At 44.3% G+C, this 25,139-nt stretch overlaps 2 protein-coding genes across 2 annotated transcripts; both read right to left on the minus strand.

Moving 5' to 3' along the window:
• Positions 1-10,384: 10,384 nt before the first annotated feature.
• On the minus strand, positions 10,385-15,722 carry LOC147652453 (uncharacterized). The gene is made up of 2 exons (XM_086892590.1): positions 11,181-15,722; positions 10,385-10,867 (listed from the first exon to the last, which is right to left on the minus strand). Exons 1-2 carry the CDS (start codon positions 11,991-11,993, stop codon positions 10,670-10,672), a joined length of 1,011 nt encoding a protein of 336 aa, XP_086748716.1. The 5' UTR covers positions 11,994-15,722; the 3' UTR covers positions 10,385-10,669.
• Positions 15,723-21,740: 6,018 nt separating this feature from the next.
• LOC147652454 (uncharacterized) lies at positions 21,741-24,524 on the minus strand. Its single transcript, XM_086892591.1, has 2 exons — positions 22,537-24,524; positions 21,741-22,223 (listed from the first exon to the last, which is right to left on the minus strand). The coding sequence occupies exons 1-2, from the start codon at positions 23,347-23,349 to the stop codon at positions 22,026-22,028; spliced, it is 1,011 nt and encodes a 336-aa protein (XP_086748717.1). The 5' UTR covers positions 23,350-24,524; the 3' UTR covers positions 21,741-22,025.
• Positions 24,525-25,139: the final 615 nt, after the last annotated feature.

Raw genomic sequence — 25,139 nt, forward strand, 5'->3', positions numbered from 1 at the left:
CCTTTGGCCTGGGAGACAGAGACTCGGGCCCAGTTGGGCTGGGCTGGCCCGGGGAAGAGGCTGCAGCAGGCAGAGCTCTGCCGCCTCTGCTTGGTGCTGTCCATGGAGCTCAGCCCCTGGGCCACATTCCCCAGCCAGGAGCTCAGGCCCCTTGTGCCGCAGGGCATTGGCCAAAGGGTGCCCAAGAGGCCCTCAAGGTCTGCCCCATCCCACCTGCCCCTGACCCCCCACCCCCTGCCTCACCTCTCCCCAGCGTCTCTGAAATCTTCTTCCAAGGGCCCATCCCATGGCCATTCCTATGAGGAGCACGTCAATGAGCAGGAGTGTCCTGGACGCCCACCAGAGGAGCGCAGAGCCCTTCTCCTCCAGGTCGAAATCCTCCGGAACCAGAGGAGAGGCACCCGTGCTCCTCTCGGGTTTGCTCACAGGGTCGAGGGGATGGGCCAAGAGCAGCAGCACGTAAAGCTGCAGCAGCGCGGAGGAGCCGTGAGCAGCCATAGTGCTCTGCCAGCAGCACCGAGGCTCTGGGCGTCTCTCTGCGAGCAGCTGTGCCTGGGCTCTGGGGCGCAGCAACAGCTGGGGACAGTTGCCAGCCAGCGTGCCGTCCCCAGAGGCTGTGATGTCACAGAAGCACAGAACGCCCTGGCTGCAGAGAGCCCTGAGAGAATGTTGAGTCCAAGCTGGGAGCCATGGCGGCAAGTATGGCCAGCAGAGCGGGGCCCGAGCGCTGCGGCCTGGCTTGCCTTGCACCCGTGCCACAATGATGACTCCAGCAGCCCCTGTCAGGCCATTGCAGTATCTGATGGCCCACGCTGGGCACAAGTTCTTCCCAATGGCCAGCGTAAACCTCCCTTGGCCCAGCTTCCAAGCCTTGTTGGCATCTGCTCTCTCTTGTCCTTGCCCACCTGGCTGGCGCTGCCGTGTTGCTCGCTGGCCTGTCTGTGGGAGAAGAGGCTGTGCCAATGAGTGCTGCTCAACTTGGAGGCCATTCAAAGGAGGATTTGATTGTGCCTGCTGTGGGAAGAAGGAATATGCGTGCACATGGCCACTTCCCATAGGTTTTACCCCAGATTTTCATGAGCAGCTGTCCTAGTGAAAGTCAAGTCTGTTTTAGTGAGTATTTGAGGGCTTCCAGAGCACAGTGCCATCTCAGGGGAATTCTGCTGGTTGAGTTCTACTGAGGCTTTGAGATGAGTTGCAAATCCTGAAAATGTTCTCCTTGCCCAGGTAGTAATTTCACAGTTTAGACTGTGGGGATATTGACTGCTCAGTGTTGAGGACCTCATGTAACTTTCAGCCCCAGAAATTTTCAACCTCCAGTGATTGTACTTGAGACAAAACCATTTCAAATCTTTTTTTCTGTGGACAGGAATTGCTTCGGTGTTACTTCACATCATCCATTAAAAATTTGATGCCTGGAACAAGTCCCGAGTGCTGTGTGATTTCCTTGGTTGTGTTCCTTGGAATGGCTTCCCCCCCATTTTCTGAAGCTGGCCCCAAAAAGGTCATAGATGGGTGAGAAGTTCTGAAAGGCCAAGTGGTGCAGATCTTTGCCTCCTGTTTCGAGGTCTGCGGTGAGCTGTGAGTCCAAGAGCTGATTTGAAGTGATGGTGAAAACACAATTGAACCTTTTTGCAGCAGGGTGGATGGATAGAAGCAAAGCACAGCACGGCTGGCAGCAGCAAATGAATTAAAATGCATCCCTGGAATATGTTTCTTGGATTGTTCTTCTAGTATTGTGGTAGTAATTCTGATGTCTGAGTAGTGAACAAGCAACAAGTAGTGAACACGTGATTTGTAGTCAGTTTTCTATTTCTTATGTAGTGGAGAGTATGGATGCTAGCTTTGGAGCAGGCTGCAGAGAGCTGCAGAAACTGCAGGCCCCATGGCCTATCAGTCCTGCCCGAGAAGCTAGCCTGGGAATTCATAGGAGGATTTCAAAACAATCCTCAGAGACAGAAAAAAACTGCCAGGTGCTGTTTGTCTGTCCTCTTGTTTTCCTTGCAGGAGAAAGTCAGGGGGGTGGTGAGCCCCACTGACCAATGATGGTGATGTAGCACTTTACTAAGCAATAAGAGTTTCCTTTCTGTACTTTCCACGTATCTGTCTATTAGACAAGCCTAGAGTAATAAAGTAGAGAAGATTCTCCTGTTGTGACTCCCTTGAGAGTCCGTGTCGTTCTTTCCCACCGTTCCCAATCAGAACGACAGAGGAGATTTTTAAGAATTGTGTTTTTCTCTCCTGGTTGAGGAATGTGTTCTTCACGGGCTGAATCTTCATATCACTTTGTTTTTGTAGAAGAGCAGTTTCAGCAGCAGATGATTCTCCTTGCCCTCCTTTTCATTTTTCTTGTCTGTATTATTGCCTGGCAGGTTAACCTTTTCAAATTGCGTGCTGCAAAACGTTGCTACTAAGGATAGTTGGTGTCCAAACAGGTTCTTTTCTCGCTTGGATTTCAACTATTGCAGGATGAAAGGTTTCTAATGAAGCTACAGAATTGCATATCACTGGGACCTTGACTTCTTCCCTGCTTGGATCTAGATAAAGAGATTCTTGCCAATTGAACTGCTGACATATTATGTAGAGATCAGGAGTGGCCACCACAAGTGGTACTGAATTCTTGGAAATGTGGTGATTTTTGTTAGAAATGATTTTAGCTTCGACAGTGCAAGCTTATCATATCCATCTGCATTTGTGTTCTATTAATCATGGGGTTTTGTATTAAGCATGGGCTTCAGTTTGCTGTCTTTTTGTCACTTCTTCAAATACCAGTTTTCTACACCTGCTGGCTTGTTCCTTCTGACTTCAAATGGTATCTCTTGGGCACATAACTTCATCTTATTGTGAACAGCGCAAAGAACATGTTTTGGTCTGTCTTGATTTGATGGAGTGATTGCTGTGGAAGGACTGGGAGGTTTTGTGGTTTAAGGTGAAAGAAGTTCAGCAGCCTTGGCAAGTAAGTGTGCCAGTTTACAAGGTGAATCTACAGAAACCCCCGTGCTTCAGCTGCAATGTACAATCTCTGAGGCTGCTGCTGTCGGGGTGCCTTTGTTCTGTTGGTTTGGGAACCCATATTCTACACAGCATCATTTGTCAGAACTCCATTTCACTTGTACAGTCCCTCTGTTTTCCCACTTCTGAATGATGGTTTTCTCTGTGCCTTTAACATGGGGAATTCTGGGTGATAAAAATAATACATATTCCATAATGTTTTACGTTTCCTCTTGGAGTTTTTTCTAGTTTTCAAATAATTACCTTTTGTTTCTAGCTGGGGGCAAAATGCATTTGCAGTTTCAGTGGTTTTTTTCCCAATTTCTAATCTTACTTGGGCACTAGATAAGGGAGAAAAATGCCCTAGTTTCATGGAAAAGATTCTGTGTTATTCCATGCCTTGAAATGAATTAAAATACGGTTCTATTGCTCTCTGTTTCATTTCTTCACTTCATTTGGTAGAGTTTAGAAATCTCTTGCCATGAACTAGGTAGTGCAGAGTGCCTGCCTTGCTGTGTTGAACTCCTGGGTGAGCATGCCAGGCTTAGTTTAGAGATTTGCTTTTAAACATCCCTTATTCCTTGTAAAATCTATCATTTGGTTTGTTTGTAGTTGTGTTAGAAGATAAAGAGGAGGGGGTGCACCCTGGAAAATTTGTCATCTGAACTGAATTTGTACCCTTTAGGCCATCAGTGACTGCTCCTTAGGTTTCTCAAGGCATGAAGGACACTGGGAGTTCCTCCCAGACTCTTCTTTTGGGACAGCAGTCCTTTCTCTTTGGCTCCATGAGATGCTCTGCACAGGAGTGCTTGAGCTCTGAAGGGCAGGGGCATTCCATGAGGGTGAATAATAAAGAACTCCTGTAGCCTGAACTGTTTCCAACTTAACCCAGCAGAAGGAATTGTTTCCCAATTCTGAGTCTAATGGTGCTGCTGACAAATTGTGCAGTTTCAGAGCAGCAGTGCAAGATGTGCAAGGGGCTTGTGTGGAGGGAGAGCAGCAGCTTGTAACACTGGACCTTTGTCCCGTGGGCAGCTGTGCGGTTTTAAGCGGGAATGTTCCGGAGGGGTGTGGAATTGAAGAAATGTTTGGAAGATTTGTAGGTTTGTTGCTGTAGGTGTGAAGGGTGGGGACAAGTCTTGTCCAGTGACGGAGCAATGATTAGGTAAGGTACTGGGAGAGCATCTGAGGATGGTGTTGCTGTTGCATGTGATTTTTCTGGAGGCCATCTGATGCACACAAGATTTGTTATGACTACCAGGATTGCAACTAAACAGAATGCAGTCATTTTTCTTGTAATTTAGTGCAGCATCTTTTGATCCGTGATGAGCTGAAGGCTCAGTGCACAAGGCTGAAAGGAAATGGCACGCTCTCAAGAGATTTTGGTCTTTGCGGCTTCATGAAGGTGGATAGGACATAATTCCTTCGCTCATTGGAGCTGCAGAGTTTAGTTTGATCTCCTCTGTTTCTAAGCAGTGCTAAAAGGTGTTCCTTCCCTCAATTTTGATGGCAGCAGAGAGTCAGCTAATAAATGTGGATCTAGGTAAGGTTTGTGGAACAAAATCAAACACAATTGTCTGAAAAGCTGTTAGACATGCCTACAGTCAGTGTCAACAGAGAAGGAAGAGGTTAAAATTCCATCTTAATTTTAGAGCTCTTCCTCTCTTCTGCCTGCTTTTCCCATAGTGCATATGGAACCAGCATAGTTCATTTGATCCCTACCCCTGAGTGCAGCAGCTCACCTGCTTTCTGCTGCCCGCCTTTGCTTTCTTGTCAGATGGAAACACTGAAATAGAAAAGGTGATGTGACTTAATTGACTTCATTCAAATGCCTTGGCAATTGAATTTCTGTCTCTTGGCTGGATACTCAGCATCTCTAAGTGCAGAATCCTCCCTGGCACTGTATATCCTCGCCTTGTCCCTGCCACCACCACTCAAATATTTTCCTTTCATTGTAAAGTGAGTGAGATTTTACTTGGCTGGAATTCTGCAGTGCTGGGAATGAAGGCTTTTTCCTTCCTCATTTTTTTATAATGAATTTCTTTTTTATTCTATTCACACCTTCTGAGTGAGCCTTTCATAAGGGCTTCTGTATTTCACAGAGGCTACACCTATGTGGGCCTGAAGACTTTGATACAATTGTAATCACTTGGAAATGGAACCTGTTTGATTTGTATGGAAGGCAGCCATTCTCCCTGTTCCAAACTTCCTAAAATAGTTTATCCACGTTGAAAAAAAAAATACCTCTTGGAGATAGTGAAGACAGTGCATGATGGTGATTCCAGGGATGGATAAGAAGGACCATCACCTTCCTCACACCAGCAAACTTGAGACTAATAGTCAGGTCTGCAGTTCTAATTTTAATCCACAGTAATCTACAGACAATCCTTTATTATCTAAAAAAGCTGATACCGTTCAAGTTGGAAGCAAGCTGAAGTTGGAAGAGTTAGGTTTCTTCAAAGCTCTTGTTTCCAGCAGGATTGGAGAGCCTTTACCTTTTGTAACAGGAAGGTTTTAAATTTGTAATGCTGACCTTGCAACTGGAACTTGGTGGCTCCATTGTTGCACTTGCAGCAGCCAGATGACCTCAAAGGAGAAGTGCATTGTTCTAACTTGTGTGGAAGCAGTGGCTTCAAATACCATCAGGAAGTGCTGGACTGGCAGGACATTGGATGGATGCTCTTAGGCCACAGAGCTGGAAATATCAGTTGTAGCCACATGGTAAGTCCATTTATGTAATTCCAAATCTGTTCCTCACACGATCTGTGCTCCTCTATTCCGTATCAGCTTGGTGAGGAGGTAGATGAGACTGTTGGGGGAAAGAAACACTTAAATTTAAAGCAGAGTAACTGTTCCATTATAAATGCTGAAGATAAACCTGTGAGGCTACCAAAGAAATCTTTCTTTGGCTTCCAGTTAATAACTTCAAATGGATAACAAATCTATGCTGTATAATCTGCTTTGAATGGATTTCCTTTGGAACGTGTGCTTCTTCCTGAATGACAGAACTGCAATATTTTCACACTTGCAGTTTCACCCTCAAATGGCCACAGGAAATGCAGCAGCTTCTGTTTTCTGTTGCTTCTGTTTGTTAATGCTTCAAGGTGTTGCTCTGTATTTGTCCCCAGCTGTCATGACCTTAGAAAGAGAATGTTCTAAAGATAGGAGTAAAAAAGCCAGAGAGCTCCTCCTTGCAGCAGACACGGGCAGCATTGGATCCTAATAGTTTTTGCAAGGCATCCTGATGGGGAGAGGCAGATGTCAAGAATGGCAACTTCAGCAGGTGTGTGGCTGCTTCGTAGCTTGGGCTGGATTCAGGAAGGGCAGTGTTCCAGAGAGCAAAGTCAAGAGTTTGAATCAAGTAAGTGTGAGGTGCCCAGAAAGGCAGGGCCCACACTGCTCATGTGTGTCGGGGGAAGGTGAGAATCAGGCCCATCTGCTCCTAGAAATGCAGGTTCCATCTTTAGCAGCCAAAGGCTATGCAAATAAATGGCTTCTATGTATTGGAGAGCATAGAGCATGAAGTTAGTGTTTCATGCAGTTGTTTGAAGGCAATATGGGATTCCAGAGCTTAGTGTTTGAATTGCAACTTGAATTTCCTTCTTTGCTGTTATTTAGACTGCTCTGAAGTAGTCATGAGAAGCAAAAATGAAAGGCAATGTTGTTTGATGGGGACTGTGGTAGGGCTTTCTTGCCAGATTTGAAATGGCTTGAATTGATTAAAATCTCCAGGTGAGGGGAAGGTTGTATCCATTCCTCTCTCTTATTAAAGCAAATTTTCCAAGAGGGATGTAAAATTGCAGTTGAGGGTTGGGGTGGTTTTTTCTTTTTTCCCTTCTTTCATGTGCAACCTAACAACTCCAATTTCGCAGGCCTATTTAACATTTGATCCCTAAAAGTCAGTCCTTTGCTTTGTATTTTGGGCACTTGTTCATCTTGGGGAATTTGTCATCTTCTCAGGGCATTGAAGGTCAACCAAATGCTGCAGGTTTCATTCTTCCTTTCATATGGTCTATGTCCTGGGCTTTGACTCTTAAGCAGAGCTATTTTTTTATTTTGCAGCCTAGCAGTTGTACGGTGGGGCTGTGTGCAGGTGAATTGACTTGAGAACGATGGGTAAATCAGCTCCTGGGAAGATGTGCACTGCTTGGCCCCGATGCTTCAGCATGCTTGAGGTCAGCTTGGCTGCCTCTGACTGTCTAATAATAATGCAGAATAACAGAATTAAGTATTCATTGTAATTGGTGATCAATAAGATTTGTTTTCAGCTAAGTCTGCGTGCTAGTTTCTAAAGCACTCCAGTCTGTTTCATCAATGACCTTTGTGGTTTTAGCTTAAGCTAAAAATCTAGTTTCTGCTGTTGTTATTTTCTGCCCTGTCGCTGTGAGAGGAAGGGATGATGGCTGGAGGTTTGGCAGTCAGCGAGGGCCTGGCCACCACTGCAGTTCTGTACACTCAGCCTTGGAGATGTGATCAGGAATGTGCTGTTAGTTGCCAGTTTTGTATTGCAAAGACTGAGCATGCTGCCATCACTGTGTTTGATGAGTGAGTTTTCATTGGTTTGGTCCAACTCCAAAGCAGCCTTAAATTGAAGGTGGAATTCTTTGTGGATGAGGCTGTGAAGAATATGGTGTTTATACTCCCATCCTACGGGCAGTACGGTAGAACAACTCCTAACTGATTTGGTAATAAAGACCTAGTTTTTCTTCACTAAACCTGCCCTAGCCAAATTCATCAGCTGGTGATAGCTATCTCTGGAGTGGAAAACCTTTATTGAGTTGATTGACAATTTAATATACTTTGTCAAGCTGTGTTGTTTAGTTTCTGTTGATCCAGAGACACCTGAGGCTCCTTTTGCTTCCTAAGGGATTAAAGTAGCAAGCACTTAGAATGAGATATTGGGAAGATGGGTGCAGGAGACTTTGTAATTTACTATGGAAAAACATAATAATGATGATGAATATTTCAGGTGGAAACGATAGCATTTCACTATATACTATGTGAAATGCTTTTATGTGGTTTTTTTCATTTCTCTTTTATTTTTTAATCCTGGATAAATTAAATGAGGCTTTTGGGGAAAGCATGAGCTGGAATTTCTATTGAGGTTGATAACCTCTGATTCTGCTCTTGTTTGTCTGTCTGCTGGAACTTGTAGCAAACTAGCTATGTCCAAGTTTAATTGTGTAATAATTATTTTTCAAATTGAGCCTTTCTCACTTGGTGCTGATGTATTTGGGGGAGGGAGGGGAATGGAGAGTAAAGAGCTCCTTTCATGAATACAATTGAAATTTCATCTTGCTGATTTGAGCCTTTCCAAGATTCAAGTGAGCATTGGATCAGGTTGGAACTGAGGGGATGACTCATGACTCTGGCATAAAAACTACATTGCATTCCACATATTAGGAGTTTTCTGTTGCCCACAAGAAAGTTCAGGAAAAAAAGACATAAAGAGAAATGGGTTTCAAATTTCCTGTGCTATTTTCAGTTGACTCCTCTTTCTGGAGATGCCTTAGCAAGTGTAGGACATCTGAAAAACTTGGAACTGCAACTTTCTTGTTGAGGCTCTGATGAACATTGCTTCTGTCATCAAGTTCTTGTGTTCATACTTTGAACTTAGCTGAGTAATGTTGGTATCAGCAGACTCTGCTAAAGCCATGCCTTCCTAATTAATAATGCATTCTTAATAAAAAAAAAAAAAATCTATTTCTTCATGTATTTAATTACCTAGTGAGTGTAAGACTGAATGAAGTTAATACCGTGCAGATTTCAAGCAAAACGCTGCTTTTTAATGTGCTTCAGTATAGGCTATGCACAAGTCAATAGACATGATTTTTAAGCTTCAGTTACCTTTCATTACCCTGTGCATATTCAAATTCAGATTGATGAATGCTGAACCAAAAGCAGACATCATAGAGTTAATTGAAGTTCTTTAAATTCAGAGGCAAACTATTTTCATAGCTTTGTTTTGAGGGTGGGTTGCTTTTGATGTCCGGGGTTTTTTTGGCTAAGGCAATGGCAAACATTTATTTATCCTGCTCCCTCCCCATTTTCCACCATCGTTGTTGCCAGTGATGCCTGCAGTGCTCAGTGGTCAATGACCCTCAGCCAGGGTGAGCTGCAGGAGCCTTACAGACGGGCCTGTTCTTTCTCCCAGTGCTAGAACAAGTGCAACAGCACAGTGCCATTTTGCTAAAAGCTAATATTTTTCCCAGCAGCTTCTTCTCCAGGCAGAATGAAATGCTTTCTTCAAGAGCAACCACATCTTTTCTCTGCCTGAAAGGTTGTGTTTGTTTGGGGTTTTTTCTCTTGCTTTAGGTGAGAGATAAAAAAAAAATGAAGAGGAAAGCCCAAGGAAATGCCAAAAGTACCACCTGGTAGTAATTTTGTGTGAGTGTCTCCATTTACACTTCAAACTTGCTCTTGGAGAACTTGGAGCTGCATTTAAAATGTATTTTGGTAGGTGGTCTGCTGCTGACTATCTGCATTTCTTCTTCCATTTCTTTTCTGTGCTTGTTTGGTATTGCTGCTGAATGTCCCCAAAGAGTAAAGTGGTGTGGAAGAGTTGAGGAAGCAGCTTTTGAAATTCTAAAGCTGATGTGTAGGTTTTGTTCCTCTTGGATTTTTAAAAGCAGGTATGTCATCCAAGTTAACTTTCTTCAGCAAGTAACAAGATTGTCGTCCTTCCACTGATGCTCTGTATTTTAACAGAGGTATTTGATGGTGCTGGAAAGGAGCAAGATGCAGAATGAGTTTGAGAGAAGTGATTTAAAGTGGGAGCACAGATGGTTGATTCCTAAAAATCAAAAAACGGATGTTTTGTTTTGTAGGAAAATGAAATCTAATCCTATTTGAGGGTCAACAGGATAAATACAAAGAACTAAATACAGATGTAGATACATATATACATATATGCGTATATATATATATATATATATGTATAACCCCGCCCCCCGAAATCTATGAAGCAGGACTGATTGGTGCCATAGCCCAGGCAGCCTGTGGATCTAATTGCCTGCCTGTATTCAGCCCTTGCCTGGATTCCAGGGGAGACGTCTCTGGATTTGTCTCCAGACAGCTTTCCAGGGATGATCCTGCTCCTTTCCTGGTGCCCCAGAGTGCTGCAAGCCCCCCGTCCTGGGGCCATGGTGATGCCTGCCGGGGCCTTTAGGGTCCCCCCTAAAGGGCAGACAGGGTTTGACTGCAAGCTTCCTTGGAAGGTGGAGGCAGGTGAATATTGGCCACCTTCTTCTTTCCCGCTGCCCTCCGTGCTCTTGCAAAGCCTGCTGGGGCACTGGGGCTCTCCATTGCAGGCAGTCTGGAGCTGCCATGCAAAGCCATCTCTCAAGGAGTCCCCAGGTCTCAGGTGCAACCTCAAGAAAATGACACAGCAACGTGTAGAAAACGTGAACTTTATTCACTTGACTACTTCTAAAATCTACAATCCAACGTTACTAGAAGACTATGGGGTAAGAATCTTAAGGCTAAGAAACTTCAATGCTTCAACTGTTTAGAACTGAACACTAAGGGAAAGGTCAACTTCTTGGGGGAAACGTGGTGGGGAATCGAACAACAACAGGGGTGTGGCTAACTTGTAAGGTGGGGAACGTCGCAGTGCCTGGGCTGGGCACTGGTCACCCGTTCCCCGTAAGGTTCTGTAGCTGGAGCGCGACGCTGGAGGTCAGAGCTGTGGGGAGGTGCGGAGTCTCCTGTCACTGCCCTCTTTTGCCGCCATCTTGGTGGTTGGTTGAGGGCTGTCGCGAAGGAGCAGCCGCATCAGGTCGCGGTTGTCCATCAGCAGCTGCATCAGCTCCGTGGGACAGCCCTGTCTTCGATGGCGGCGGGGCCCCGCACGGCCCGAAGGGCTCTGGAGATTCCGCTGCAAGGCAAAGCACAGGGATCCCCATGGAAGAGGCAGAGGGGCAGAGCGGGGCCGGCACCTGTGGGGCTGCCTTTGGCCTGGGAGACAGAGACTCGGGCCCAGTTGGGCTGGGCTGGCCCGGGGAAGAGGCTGCAGCAGGCAGAGCTCTGCCGCCTCTGCTTGGTGCTGTCCATGGAGCTCAGCCCCTGGGCCGCATTCCCCAGCCAGGAGCTCAGGCCCCTTCTGCCGCAGGGCATTGGCCAAAGGGTGCCCAAGAGGCCCTCAAGGTCTGCCCCATCCCGCCTGCCTGACCCCCCACCCCCCTCCTCACCTCTCGCCAGCGTCTCTGAATTCTTTTTCCGAGCGACCATCCCATGGCCATTCCTATGATGAGCAGGTCGATGAGCAGGAATGTCCTGGCCGCCCACCGGATGCGCTCAGGGTCCGACTCGTCCAGATGACAATCCTCCAGAAGCAGAGGAGAGGCATCCGTGCTGCGCTCAGGTTTGCTCACAGGGTCGAGGGGATGAGCCAAGAGCAGCAGCACGTAAAGCTGCAGCAGCGCGGAGGAGCCGTGAGCAGCCATAGTGCTCTGCCAGCAGCACCGAGGCTCTGGGCGTCTCTCTGCGAGCAGCTGTGCCTGGGCACTGGGGCGCAGCAACAGCTGGGGACAGTTGCCAGCCAGCGTGCCGTCCCCAGAGGCTGTGATGTCACAGAAGCACAGAACGCCCTGGCTGCAGAGAGCCCTGAGAGAATGTTGAGTCCAAGCTGGGAGCCATGGCGGCAAGCATGGCCAGCAGAGCGGGGCCCGAGCGCTGCGGCCTGGCTTGCCTTGCACCCGTGCCACAATGATGACTCCAGCAGCCCCTGTCAGGCCATTGCAGTATCTGATGGCCCACGCTGGGCACAAGTTCTTCCCAATGGCCAGCGTAAACCTCCCTTGGCCCAGCTTCCAAGCCTTGTTGGCATCTGCTCTCTCTTGTCCTTGCCCACCTGGCTGGCGCTGCCGTGTTGCTCGCTGGCCTGTCTGTGGGAGAAGAGGCTGTGCCAATGAGTGCTGCTCAACTTGGAGGCCATTCAAAGGAGGATTTGATTGTGCCTGCTGTGGGAAGAAGGAATATGCGTGCACATGGCCACTTCCCATAGGTTTTACCCCAGATTTTCATGAGCAGCTGTCCTAGTGAAAGTCAAGTCTGTTTTAGTGAGTATTTGAGGGCTTCCAGAGCACAGTGCCATCTCAGGGGAATTCTGCTGGTTGAGTTCTACTGAGGCTTTGAGATGAGTTGCAAATCCTGAAAATGTTCTCCTTGCCCAGGTAGTAATTTCACAGTTTAGACTGTGGGGATATTGATTGCTCAGTGTTGAGGACCTCATGTAACTTTCAGCCCCAGAAACTTTCAACCTCCAGTGATTGTCCTTGAGACAAAACCATTTGAAATCTTTTTTTCTGTGGACAGGAATTGCTTCGGTGTTACTTCACATCATCCATTAAAAATTTGATGCCTGGAACAAATCCCGAGTGCTGTGTGATTTCCTTGGTCGTGTTCTTTGGAATGGCTTCCCCCTCATTTTGTGAAGCTGGCCCCAGAAAGGTCATAGATGGGTGAGAAGTTCTGAAAGGCCAAGTGGTGCAGATCTTTGCCTCCTGTTTCGAGGTCTGCGGTGAGCTGTGAGTCCAAGAGCTGATCTGACGTGATGGTGAAAACACAGTTGTCGTGGTTTTAAAGCAGTAACTGAAAAAATACTAGAAAACTTACTTATTTCTTGCTGTGAGATATGGATTAGAGCAAGAGCAAAACAGGCTTAAAACTTAAAAGGAATAAAGAAAGTTTATTCACAAAACTACAAGAATAAGAACACCAGAATAAACTTTCAGAAAACCCTTTTATCCCGCACTACCCAGCATTCCCTTGTTCACATGACAAGATAGAGACAAAAGACTTTGGAACTTTGGTGTTTAAAACAGTCCCAATTCTTGCTAGAGTCTCTTTATCAGTGTTTGTATAGAAACAGAAATCTTCTTCTGCTAATCTATGGAGTTTCTCACAAGAAAAATATTTCTGTTATAGTTTTCTATTTGTTTGATGCCAGCTGCCCGGAAATCTGCCATGAGTTCACTCCTCCCATTTCACATCACTCTGAGGTGTGTATGGGCCATGAGTCCTCTTCATCTGTCTCTGTGAGCTTCGCAGGAAAACAGTTTTCTCATTGCCCTCAAGGCCTCAAATCTTCACTCCACTCTGTTCCAGCGCCTCACTGTATCACAATTACTCTACTTTTTACTCAAAATCCACACTTTGAACACTCCATGCTTCCCAATATACTCTGTCATGAATTAAAGGAGTTTTTTTCAGAACATGGTTGTCCATCTCCATAGCTTTAAGAGAAAAATATTTCAGCTTATAAAGCATCTCCTTATTCTCTCTTCCCTATCTAAAACTTAAGCCTTGTTTTTGTCCTATATTTTTCTAATACTAAAAAAAAAAAAATCTGTGTTTTTCTAAAAGTGAAAAAAAAAAATAAAAAAATAAAGTAAAGAGTAGAAACAGAATAATATTTCTGAGAGGCAGGACATTTTTTAGTTTGTGTTGTCCGATGGAACAACAGTCACTTGAAGAAATTCCATATAGTAGAACATGTCACATTTGTCAATTTTAACCTGAAATTTATTAACAGGAATGTCTGTACTACGAACATGTGTTAAGTATAGGAATATATTGCATGTTTTCCTACTTGTAAGAAGTAAATTTCTGTCTTTACAAGCTAACACCATTAATTTCAGCTCTTAGTTATTCCCATTGCATATTCTTTTAAACAGACTTAATCAGACAAATTTTGTGTTATTTAGCAAGTAATGCTTGGTTATTACTACAAGTTCTTGAAGTCATAACACTTAAAATTGCAGTACATATATATTATTCTTACTATGATGATGTGAGTTGGCTGCTAGTCATTTAACTATATATAAGGTCTTACTATTTCTTAGTGCAATTACTTAAAATAAGTGTCTTGGAAATTGTTTTTATTTTTAGATTTAAAACTGTTCTTACTAAAGTTGATTTGTTAAAGATTGGACAATGTATATTTAATAATTAATGTTCCCCAGTGATATTTATTGTCAGTCAGGATTCACTTTACAGTCAATAAATAACCTAAAAAATCTGAATTTTGTAGCCAGTTTTGTCTAATTCTTAGAGCAATGCTTTGGGAAATTGGAGATATATATATATGAATATAAATATGTATATCTGCTATATACCTTTTTTATGATGGTTTTGTCCTACTACTGCAAATGTTTCTTTTTGTTTGTTTTTTCCTAACATACATAAAATTTTCTTAACCATATTTAAAGCTACCAGCTTGTTATTCTGACAAAACCCTGTGAGAATAAATTATTTTTATTAATACTCTACATGTCAAAACCTTGCAGTCAGTCAAATAACAGAAGGAGTGTTCATTGTCTCTCTCCCCCACTGATGCTGTTCTAGGAGTTGGAGTTAGAAGATTCAGACATCAAGTGAAACAGTGAAAGATGATAAGAAAACACTTGATTCTCACAAGGTATTTCCTACTAAAAGAGATTGTTTTGCAGTTTTGTTTGCTCTTGACACTATTTTGAGTAAATGTGAATTCCTAAGACATGCTCAAGGCAATTAAATATTTATGCTCCCCAAACTCAATTTTTAAGCAACATTTTCTGTTTACAAGAATCAGGTTTGCTTTGGTTTTATCTCTTTTCTTTCAGGTTACAAGACAGATTTTTTTATTATTATTTTCATTAGGGGAAAAAGATATGTATTTATAGTGTTTGTGAAGACTTTGCTCAGCTGAAAAAAGTAATAGGTAACATGAGTATAACATTGTGTTCTTCCATATTTCTATTTTTAAGTCCTATTACATGTGATATTTTCCATTTTGCCTTCTATTAGGCCTGAAATTGGAAACTATTTAAAACCTAACAAACCCCGGAGTTTATCCCTGTTCTTTGAATAGCAACAGAAGTATGGCTGTCATGGTTTGACACATCAATGAAGAACAGCCTCTGCTCTGCAGCAGGTACTCAAGTGGAACTTTTGCAAGTGGGCTCTCATCAGGAGTGAAACACTGGCTGCTGACTCTGCTGCTTTTGGTCACAGACTGCTGCCTTTATGAACCAGGTTTGTCCTTCTGCCTCTTTTGTGTTTTATATAGACTTGATTACAAATGAGGCACTTGTCCTCTTACCTGGGAGTTGCAGCAGGTCAGCAGCAGCAGGAGTTACCGGCTGCTTCCCATCAGCTGACTCCTTTTAGCCAACCCTTCCCATTTCCTGCGCCAATCCGATTTTTCCAAGCAATTAGGAAGAAAACTAAACCATAACTTTTACAAAATCACTTTAGGGAAGATGTTGCTTAATTGTTTGCTTCATTCAAATGAACACTTCTAACATTCACTTCTCTGAGTAAGAATGCCTTTTATGAGAAGCTGCTAAAAATAGGAATTTGAGAGCAGGGATGTTAAAAGTAGGGCCAGAGAGGAGCAAATTTGTCGCAGGGCAAGTTCTGTTTGCACTGAGGGAGTACTATCAATTTTGTCTCTGTCCTGTCTTTCACTGGTCCTGAAACAACAGTGCCTGCTTGAACAAACCTGCTCCTCAGGAGTGATTGGATCTGGTGCTCTGGGTGTTAGCAGCTGCAGTGCTGAACCACAGGCAGACATGAGATCTGACTGGATCACCCTTGCTAACATTTTCATGTAGAACCCATAACTCACTTGATCAGCAACACTTGCTTGAATGCTGCCTTTTGCCTTGGCTCTTCCCACTAAATAGTTCTTGAGCTGGGAAGTGGTCCTGATCTAAGAATCTGCAGTAATCTTTAATTCTGCCTTTATAACTCGGGAAACCACAGTAACCTTCATTTTAGAATGTGAACATTTTTTGGACAAACACTGAATTGTAGCTTCATTGACATGAGCTAAAGTAAGCTCTTTCAGTGGTCCTAGAGTGGTAGCTGTAAAAGGCAATCAGAGTGAAGATCCTGAATAATTTTCTTTTCCAGCCAGGTTTTAATGTATTTCCCCTGCAAATCAATTCATGTATCATAGAGCTCAATTACCTGCCCATAAAATGAGAGTTGTTGCTCAGAACTGTGGAATTAGGGTAACAAGAACTGTAATGATACACTAGATAAACACTGTTGCAATACTCTCTCAGCCCTGTTAGGGTATTTTAAATTTGCAGCAGATCTCAGTAAGGATGAGAAAATGCTGAGCTACATAAAAATGATGGAGACTGGAGGAGAAATTAGCCTTGCAGTGTTCTACAGTCCCAACATTTCCAACCACCACACCTGGTAGTGAAAATGCTGGTTTGTATTTGAAAAAAAGGAACTGCAATCAATCAAATGCACTGCCAAGTATAAATTAATTTCTGTAAGTCAAGTCCCTTAGGAACAATTCCTTAATAAAAGATCTGTTTCAAATCTCCTAAGTCTTCTAAAACCAACCCCAACAAAACACAGAAAACATAGTGTCTTTATTTGACCTGTCCTAGACTTCATTTATTTATTTACAGTCTGAAGGATGAGTCAAGTACCTGCAGTGGTGCCTTTAGCAATGCAAAACAAAATATTTTGAATATTCTTATTTAGCGTTCCAGTTTTAATGAGCTTGGAGCATAGTGAAGGAGATCAGATGTTTGCAGGTTCTGGATGAGGGTAGAAATAATTAAAAAGCATCTTGAAAGTAACATCATATTTTTGTCAGCCATCTCTTCAGGGACTACTTTAAATCCCAGAATGTTCAAGAGCCATCATCACTGTACAAACAGAAGCTCCAACTGAACGAAACCAGAAGAAGTGGATATGGCAAATTCTCTGGTCCAAGTGGTGATATTAATCTGGTGAGGCTCTGGATTCCCATTTCAGACATACTATCACAGCTTAAATATAGGAAAAAATTGGGATTTTACTTTGCTGTGGTCTCTTTTTGTTTTGCAAAATATGTGATAGTTAATATATGAGTAAAATCTTGTATAAAAACAGGTTTGTTTTTTGTTTTTTTTTCTAACAAATAGCCAAATGCATATTACCTGCCTTGCTGGAAAATAATTGAGGTCTTCCTCTAAGAAATTTTTTCTCAGAGTGCCTTTCTTTGTGATTTGTGTTCTTATCTTAGGAAGATACAGGAGTTGCTCATTTTAATGCTGTCCAGCAGACTATTCCATGCTTTCTCAGCTGTTTGGATCTGCAGTTCAGGATTGGACCAAGAAAAATGGTGATGGGATGAAATTATTTTTATTCTTAAATGAGGACAATTCCATTTTTAAACATACACATGTGCTTCCAATGCTTTCAGTAGTCAAGGATGAAATTTTGAACAGACATGAATTCCTCAGCCTTTGTTTCTTTTTCCCTGAAGGATGGAATTTGGACTTTGCCCACCAGTGCAGTCCTTGCTATGGGCAGATGTTTCTTCTGTTCTTCTTACCAGCAGTAGGAGTGGTTGGACACTGAACCTCAAAGAAGAGGGAGCTAACATCCCTTACCTAGATAAGTCCCACAGGTAAGCACCTTGGAGAAGTTCTTCAACCAAAACCAGTTCCTGTAAGGCTTTCCAGCCCTTGACAGGAAATAAGCTGATTCCTGCAGGCTGCAACATGAAGACTTCCAGACTGAAGTGAGCATCCTGCTATAAGGAAGGATTTGGGAGTAGTGAGTCATCATTTGTATGGGAAATTAATCTGTGATTTTTATTTATTGTTTTTTTTCATTTGAAGTAACATCACATCATCATAGAGAGACATTGTCTGTCATTTCTGGTGTGGATACCTGAATAACTCAGCTAGACAGGTAGCATGATAAGGTAATACAATGCAGATATTGAAAGGAATTTTTTGGATGATTTTTTTGTTAGTTCAAGCTGCAGTCCCTGATTTATTCAGGCTTTGAAGTACCATGCAAGCCTTTCCCACAGAAGAAATTCTGTTTTATGTAAATAATGCACTGTGCAGTAAACTAGAAGAAAGCAGGGAGCATAGAGCATGAAGTTAGTGTTTCATGCAGGTGTTTGAAGGCAATGTGGGATTCCAGAGCTTAGTGTTTGAATTGCACTTGAATTTCCTTCTTTGCTGTTATTTAGACTGCTCTGAAGTAGTCATGAGAAGCAAAAATGAAAGGCAATGTTGTTTGATGGGGACTGTGGTAGGGCTTTCTTGCCAGATTTGAAATGGCTTGAATTGATTAAAATCTCCAGGTGAGGGGAAGATTGTATCCATTCCTCTCTCTTATTAAAGCAAATTTTCCAAGAGGGATGTAAAATTGCAGTTGAGGGTTGGGGTGGTTTTTTCTTTTTTCCCTTCTTTCATGTGCAACCTAACAACTCCAATTTCACAGGCCTATTTAACATTTGATCCCTAAAAGTCAGTCCTTTGCTTTGTATTTTGGGCACTTGTTCATCTTGGGAAATTTGTCATCTTCTCAGGGCATTGAAGGTCAACCAAATGCTGCAGGTTTCATTCTTCCTTTCATATGGTCTATGTCCTGGGGTTTGACTCTTAAGCAGAGCTATTTTTTTATTTTGCAGCCTAGCAGTTGTACGGTGGGGCTGTGTGCAGGTGAATTGACTTGAGAACGATGGGTAAATCAGCTCCTGGGAAGATGTGCACTGCTTGGCCCCGATGCTTCAGCATGCTTGAGGTCAGCTTGGCTGTCTCTGACTGTCTAATAATAATGCAGAATGATAGAATTAAGTATTCATTGTAATTGGTGATCAATAAGATTTGTTTTCAGCTAAATCTGCGTGCTAGTTTCTAAAGCACTCCAGTCTGTTTCATCAATGACCTTTGTGGTTTTAGCTTAAGCTTTCTAGTTTCTGCTGTTGTTATTTTCTGCCCTGTCGCTGTGAGAGGAAGGGATGATGGCTGGAGGTTTGGCAGTCAGCGAGGGCCTGGCCACCACTGCAGTTCTGTACACTCAGCCTTGGAGATGTGATCAGGAATGTGCTGTTAGTTGCCAGTTTTGTATTGCAAAGACTGAGCATGCTGCCATCACTGTGTTTGATGAGTGAGTTTTCATTGGTTTGGTCCAACTCCAAAGCAGCCTTAAATTGAAGGTGGAATTCTTTGTGGATGAGGCTGTGAAGAATATGGTGTTTATACTCCCATCCTACGGGCAGTACGGTAGAACAACTCCTAACTGATTTGGTAATAAAGACCTAGTTTTTCTTCACTAAACCTGCCCTAGCCAAATTCATCAGCTGGTGATAGCTATCTCTGGAGTGGGAGTTCTTTATTGAGTTGATTGACAATTTGATATACTTTGTCAAGCTGTGTTGTTTAGTTTCTGTTGATCCAGAGACACCTGAGGCTCCTTTTGCTTCCTAAGGGATTAAAGTAGCAAGCACTTAGAATGAGATATTGGGAAGATGGGTGCAGGAGACTTTGTAATTTACTATGGAAAAACATAATAATGATGATGAATATTTCAGGTGGAAATGATAGTATTTCACTATATACTATGTGAAATGCTTTTATGTGATTTTTTTTCATTTCTCTTTTATTTTTTAATCCTGGATAAATTAAATGAGGCTTTTGGGGAAAGCATGAGCTGGAATTTCTATTGAGGTTGATAACCTCTGATTCTGCTCTCATTTGTCTGTCTGCTGGAACTTGTAGCAAAGTAGCTATGTCCAAGTTTAATTGTGTAATAATTATTTTTCAAATTGAGCCTTTCTCACTTGGTGCTGATGTATTTGGGGGAGGGAGGGGAATGGAGAGTAAAGAGCTCCTTTCATGAATACAATTGAAATTTCATCTTGCTGATTTGAGCCTTTCCAAGATTCAAGTGAGCATTGGATCAGGTTGGAACTGAGGGGATGACTCATGACTCTGGCATAAAAACTACATTGCATTCCACATATTAGGAGTTTTCTGTTGCCCACAAGAAAGTTCAGGAAAAAAAGACATAAAGAGAAATGGGTTTCAAATTTCCTGTGCTATTTTCAGTTGACTCCTCTTTCTGGAGGTGCCTTAGCAAGTGTAGGACATCTGAAAAACTTGGAACTGCAACTTTCTTGTTGAGGCTCTGATGAACATTGCTTCTGTCATCAAGTTCTTGTGTTCATACTTTGAACTTAGCTGAGTAATGTTGGTATCAGCAGACTCTGCTAAAGCCATGCCTTCCTAATTAATAATGCATTCTTAATAAAAAAAAAAAAAATCTATTTCTTCATGTATTTAATTACCTAGTGAGTGTAAGACTGAATGAAGTTAATACCGTGCAGATTTCAAGCAAAACGCTGCTTTTTAATGTGCTTCAGTATAGGCTATGCACAAGTCAATAGACATGATTTTTAAGCCTCAGTTACCTTTCATTACCCTGTGCATATTCAAATTCAGATTGATGAATGCTGAACCAAAAGCAGACATCATAGAGTTAATTGAAGTTCTTTAAATTCAGAGGCAAACTATTTTCATAGCTTTGTTTTGAGGGTGGGTTGCTTTTGATGTCTGGGGTTTTTTTGGCTAAGGCAATGGCAAACATTTATTTATCCTGCTCCCTCCCCATTTTCCACCATCGTTGTTGCCAGTGATGCCTGCAGTGCTCAGTGGTCAATGACCCTCAGCCAGGGTGAGCTGCAGGAGCCTTACAGACGGGCCTGTTCTTTCTCCCAGTGCTAGAACAAGTGCAACAGCACAGTGCCATTTTGCTAAAAGCTAATATTTTTCCCAGCAGCTTCTTCTCCAGGCAGAATGAAATGCTTTCTTCAAGAGCAACCACATCTTTTCTCTGCCTGAAAGGTTGTGTTTGTTTGGGGTTTTTTCTCTTGCTTTAGGTGAGAGATAAAAAAAAAATGAAGAGGAAAGCCCAAGGAAATGCCAAAAGTACCACCTGGTAGTAATTTTGTGTGAGTGTCTCCATTTACACTTCAAACTTGCTCTTGGAGAACTTGGAGCTGCATTTAAAATGTATTTTGGTAGGTGGTCTGCTGCTGACTATCTGCATTTCTTCTTCCATTTCTTTTCTGTGCTTGTTTGGTATTGCTGCTGAATGTCCCCAAAGAGTAAAGTGGTGTGGAAGAGTTGAGGAAGCAGCTTTTGAAATTCTAAAGCTGATGTGTAGGTTTTGTTCCTCTTGGATTTTTAAAAGCAGGTATGTCATCCAAGTTAACTTTCTTCAGCAAGTAACAAGATTGTCGTCCTTCCACTGATGCTCTGTATTTTAACAGAGGTATTTGATGGTGCTGGAAAGGAGCAAGATGCAGAATGAGTTTGAGAGAAGTGATTTAAAGTGGGAGCACAGATGGTTGATTCCTAAAAATCAAAAAACGGATGTTTTGTTTCGTAGGAAAATGAAATCTAATCCTATTTGAGGGTCAACAGGATAAATACAAAGAACTAAATACAGATGTAGATACATATATACATATATGCGTATATATATATATATATATATGTATAACCCCGCCCCCCGAAATCTATGAAGCAGGACTGATTGGTGCCATAGCCCAGGCAGCCTGTGGATCTAATTGCCTGCCTGTATTCAGCCCTTGCCTGGATGCCAGGGGAGACGTCTCTGGATTTGTCTCCAGACAGCTTTCCAGGGATGATCCTGCTCCTTTCCTGGTGCCCCAGAGTGCTGCAAGCCCCCCGTCCTGGGGCCATGGGGATGCCTGCCGGGGCCTTTAGGGTCCCCCCTAAAGGGCAGACAGGGTTTGACTGCAAGCTTCCTTGGAAGGTGGAGGCAGGTGAATATTGGCCACCTTCTTCTTTCCCGCTGCCCTCCGTGCTCTTGCAAAGCCTGCTGGGGCACTGGGGCTCTCCATTGCAGGCAGTCTGGAGCTGCCATGCAAAGCCATCTCTCAAGGAGTCCCCAGGTCTCAGGTGCAACCTCAAGAAAATGACACAGCAACGTGTAGAAAACGTGAACTTTATTCACTTGACTACTTCTAAAATCTACAATCCAACGTTACTAGAAGACTATGGGGTAAGAATCTTAAGGCTAAGAAACTTCAATGCTTCAACTGTTTAGAACTGAACACTAAGGGAAAGGTCAACTTCTTGGGGGAAACGTGGTGGGGAATCGAACAACAACAGGGGTGTGGCTAACTTGTAAGGTGGGGAACGTCGCAGTGCCTGGGCTGGGCACTGGTCACCCGTTCCCCGTAAGGTTCTGTAGCTGGAGCGCGACGCTGGAGGTCAGAGCTGTGGGGAGGTGCGGAGTCTCCTGTCACTGCCCTCTTTTGCCGCCATCTTGGTGGTTGGTTGAGGGCTGTCGCGAAGGAGCAGCCGCATCAGGTCGCGGTTGTCCATCAGCAGCTGCATCAGCTCCGTGGGACAGCCCTGTCTTCGATGGCGGCGGGGCCCCGCACGGCCCGAAGGGCTCTGGAGATTCCGCTGCAAGGCAAAGCACAGGGATCCCCATGGAAGAGGCAGAGGGGCAGAGCGGGGCCGGCACCTGTGGGGCTGCCTTTGGCCTGGGAGACAGAGACTCGGGCCCAGTTGGGCTGGGCTGGCCCGGGGAAGAGGCTGCAGCAGGCAGAGCTCTGCCGCCTCTGCTTGGTGCTGTCCATGGAGCTCAGCCCCTGGGCCGCATTCCCCAGCCAGGAGCTCAGGCCCCTTCTGCCGCAGGGCATTGGCCAAAGGGTGCCCAAGAGGCCCTCAAGGTCTGCCCCATCCCGCCTGCCTGACCCCCCACCCCCCTCCTCACCTCTCGCCAGCGTCTCTGAATTCTTTTTCCGAGCGACCATCCCATGGCCATTCCTATGATGAGCAGGTCGATGAGCAGGAATGTCCTGGCCGCCCACCGGATGCGCTCAGGGTCCGACTCGTCCAGATGACAATCCTCCAGAAGCAGAGGAGAGGCATCCGTGCTGCGCTCAGGTTTGCTCACAGGGTCGAGGGGATGAGCCAAGAGCAGCAGCACGTAAAGCTGCAGCAGCGCGGAGGAGCCGTGAGCAGCCATAGTGCTCTGCCAGCAGCACCGAGGCTCTGGGCGTCTCTCTGCGAGCAGCTGTGCCTGGGCACTGGGGCGCAGCAACAGCTGGGGACAGTTGCCAGCCAGCGTGCCGTCCCCAGAGGCTGTGATGTCACAGAAGCACAGAACGCCCTGGCTGCAGAGAGCCCTGAGAGAATGTTGAGTCCAAGCTGGGAGCCATGGCGGCAAGCATGGCCAGCAGAGCGGGGCCCGAGCGCTGCGGCCTGGCTTGCCTTGCACCCGTGCCACAATGATGACTCCAGCAGCCCCTGTCAGGCCATTGCAGTATCTGATGGCCCACGCTGGGCACAAGTTCTTCCCAATGGCCAGCGTAAACCTCCCTTGGCCCAGCTTCCAAGCCTTGTTGGCATCTGCTCTCTCTTGTCCTTGCCCACCTGGCTGGCGCTGCCGTGTTGCTCGCTGGCCTGTCTGTGGGAGAAGAGGCTGTGCCAATGAGTGCTGCTCAACTTGGAGGCCATTCAAAGGAGGATTTGATTGTGCCTGCTGTGGGAAGAAGGAATATGCGTGCACATGGCCACTTCCCATAGGTTTTACCCCAGATTTTCATGAGCAGCTGTCCTAGTGAAAGTCAAGTCTGTTTTAGTGAGTATTTGAGGGCTTCCAGAGCACAGTGCCATCTCAGGGGAATTCTGCTGGTTGAGTTCTACTGAGGCTTTGAGATGAGTTGCAAATCCTGAAAATGTTCTCCTTGCCCAGGTAGTAATTTCACAGTTTAGACTGTGGGGATATTGATTGCTCAGTGTTGAGGACCTCATGTAACTTTCAGCCCCAGAAACTTTCAACCTCCAGTGATTGTCCTTGAGACAAAACCATTTGAAATCTTTTTTTCTGTGGACAGGAATTGCTTCGGTGTTACTTCACATCATCCATTAAAAATTTGATGCCTGGAACAAATCCCGAGTGCTGTGTGATTTCCTTGGTCGTGTTCTTTGGAATGGCTTCCCCCTCATTTTGTGAAGCTGGCCCCAGAAAGGTCATAGATGGGTGAGAAGTTCTGAAAGGCCAAGTGGTGCAGATCTTTGCCTCCTGTTTCGAGGTCTGCGGTGAGCTGTGAGTCCAAGAGCTGATCTGACGTGATGGTGAAAACACAATTGAACCTTTTTGCAGCAGGGTGGATGGATAGAAGCAAAGCACAGCACGGCTGGCAGCAGCAAATGAATTAAAATGCATCCCTGGAATATGTTTCTTGGATTGTTCTTCTAGTATTGTGGTAGTAATTCTGATGTCTGAGTAGTGAACAAGCAACAAGTAGTGAACACGTGATTTGTAGTCAGTTTTCTATTTCTTATGTAGTGGAGAGTATGGATGCTAGCTTTGGAGCAGGCTGCAGAGAGCTGCAGAAACTGCAGGCCCCATGGCCTATCAGTCCTGCCCGAGAAGCTAGCCTGGGAATTCATAGGAGGATTTCAAAACAATCCTCAGAGACAGAAAACAACTGCCAGGTGCTGTTTGTCTGTCCTCTTGTTTTCCTTGCAGGAGAAAGTCAGGGGGGTGGTGAGCCCCGCTGACCAATGATGGTGATGTAGCACTTTACTAAGCAATAAGAGTTTCCTTTCTGTACTTTCCACGTATCTGTCTATTAGACAAGCCTAGAGTAATAAAGTAGAGAAGATTCTCCTGTTGTGACTCCCTTGAGAGTCCGTGTCGTTCTTTCCCACCGTTCCCAATCAGAACGACAGAGGAGATTTTTAAGAATTGTGTTTTTCTCTCCTGGTTGAGGAATGTGTTCTTCACGGGCTGAATCTTCATATCACTTTGTTTTTGTAGAAGAGCAGTTTCAGCAGCAGATGATTCTCCTTGCCCTCCTTTTCATTTTTCTTGTCTGTATTATTGCCTGGCAGGTTAACCTTTTCAAATTGCGTGCTGCAAAACGTTGCTACTAAGGATAGTTGGTGTCCAAACAGGTTCTTTTCTCGCTTGGATTTCAACTATTGCAGGATGAAAGGTTTCTAATGAAGCTACAGAATTGCATATCACTGGGACCTTGACTTCTTCCCTGCTTGGATCTAGATAAAGAGATTCTTGCCAATTGAACTGCTGACATATTATGTAGAGATCAGGAGTGGCCACCACAAGTGGTACTGAATTCTTGGAAATGTGGTGATTTTTGTTAGAAATGATTTTAGCTTCGACAGTGCAAGCTTATCATATCCATCTGCATTTGTGTTCTATTAATCATGGGGTTTTGTATTAAGCATGGGCTTCAGTTTGCTGTCTTTTTGTCACTTCTTCAAATACCAGTTTTCTACACCTGCTGGCTTGTTCCTTCTGACTTCAAATGGTATCTCTTGGGCACATAACTTCATCTTATTGTG

This window comes from Cyanistes caeruleus, chromosome 6 (assembly GCF_971803275.1).
Source record: "Cyanistes caeruleus chromosome 6, bCyaCae1.hap1.1, whole genome shotgun sequence".
Classification (NCBI taxonomy): domain Eukaryota; kingdom Metazoa; phylum Chordata; class Aves; order Passeriformes; family Paridae; genus Cyanistes; species Cyanistes caeruleus.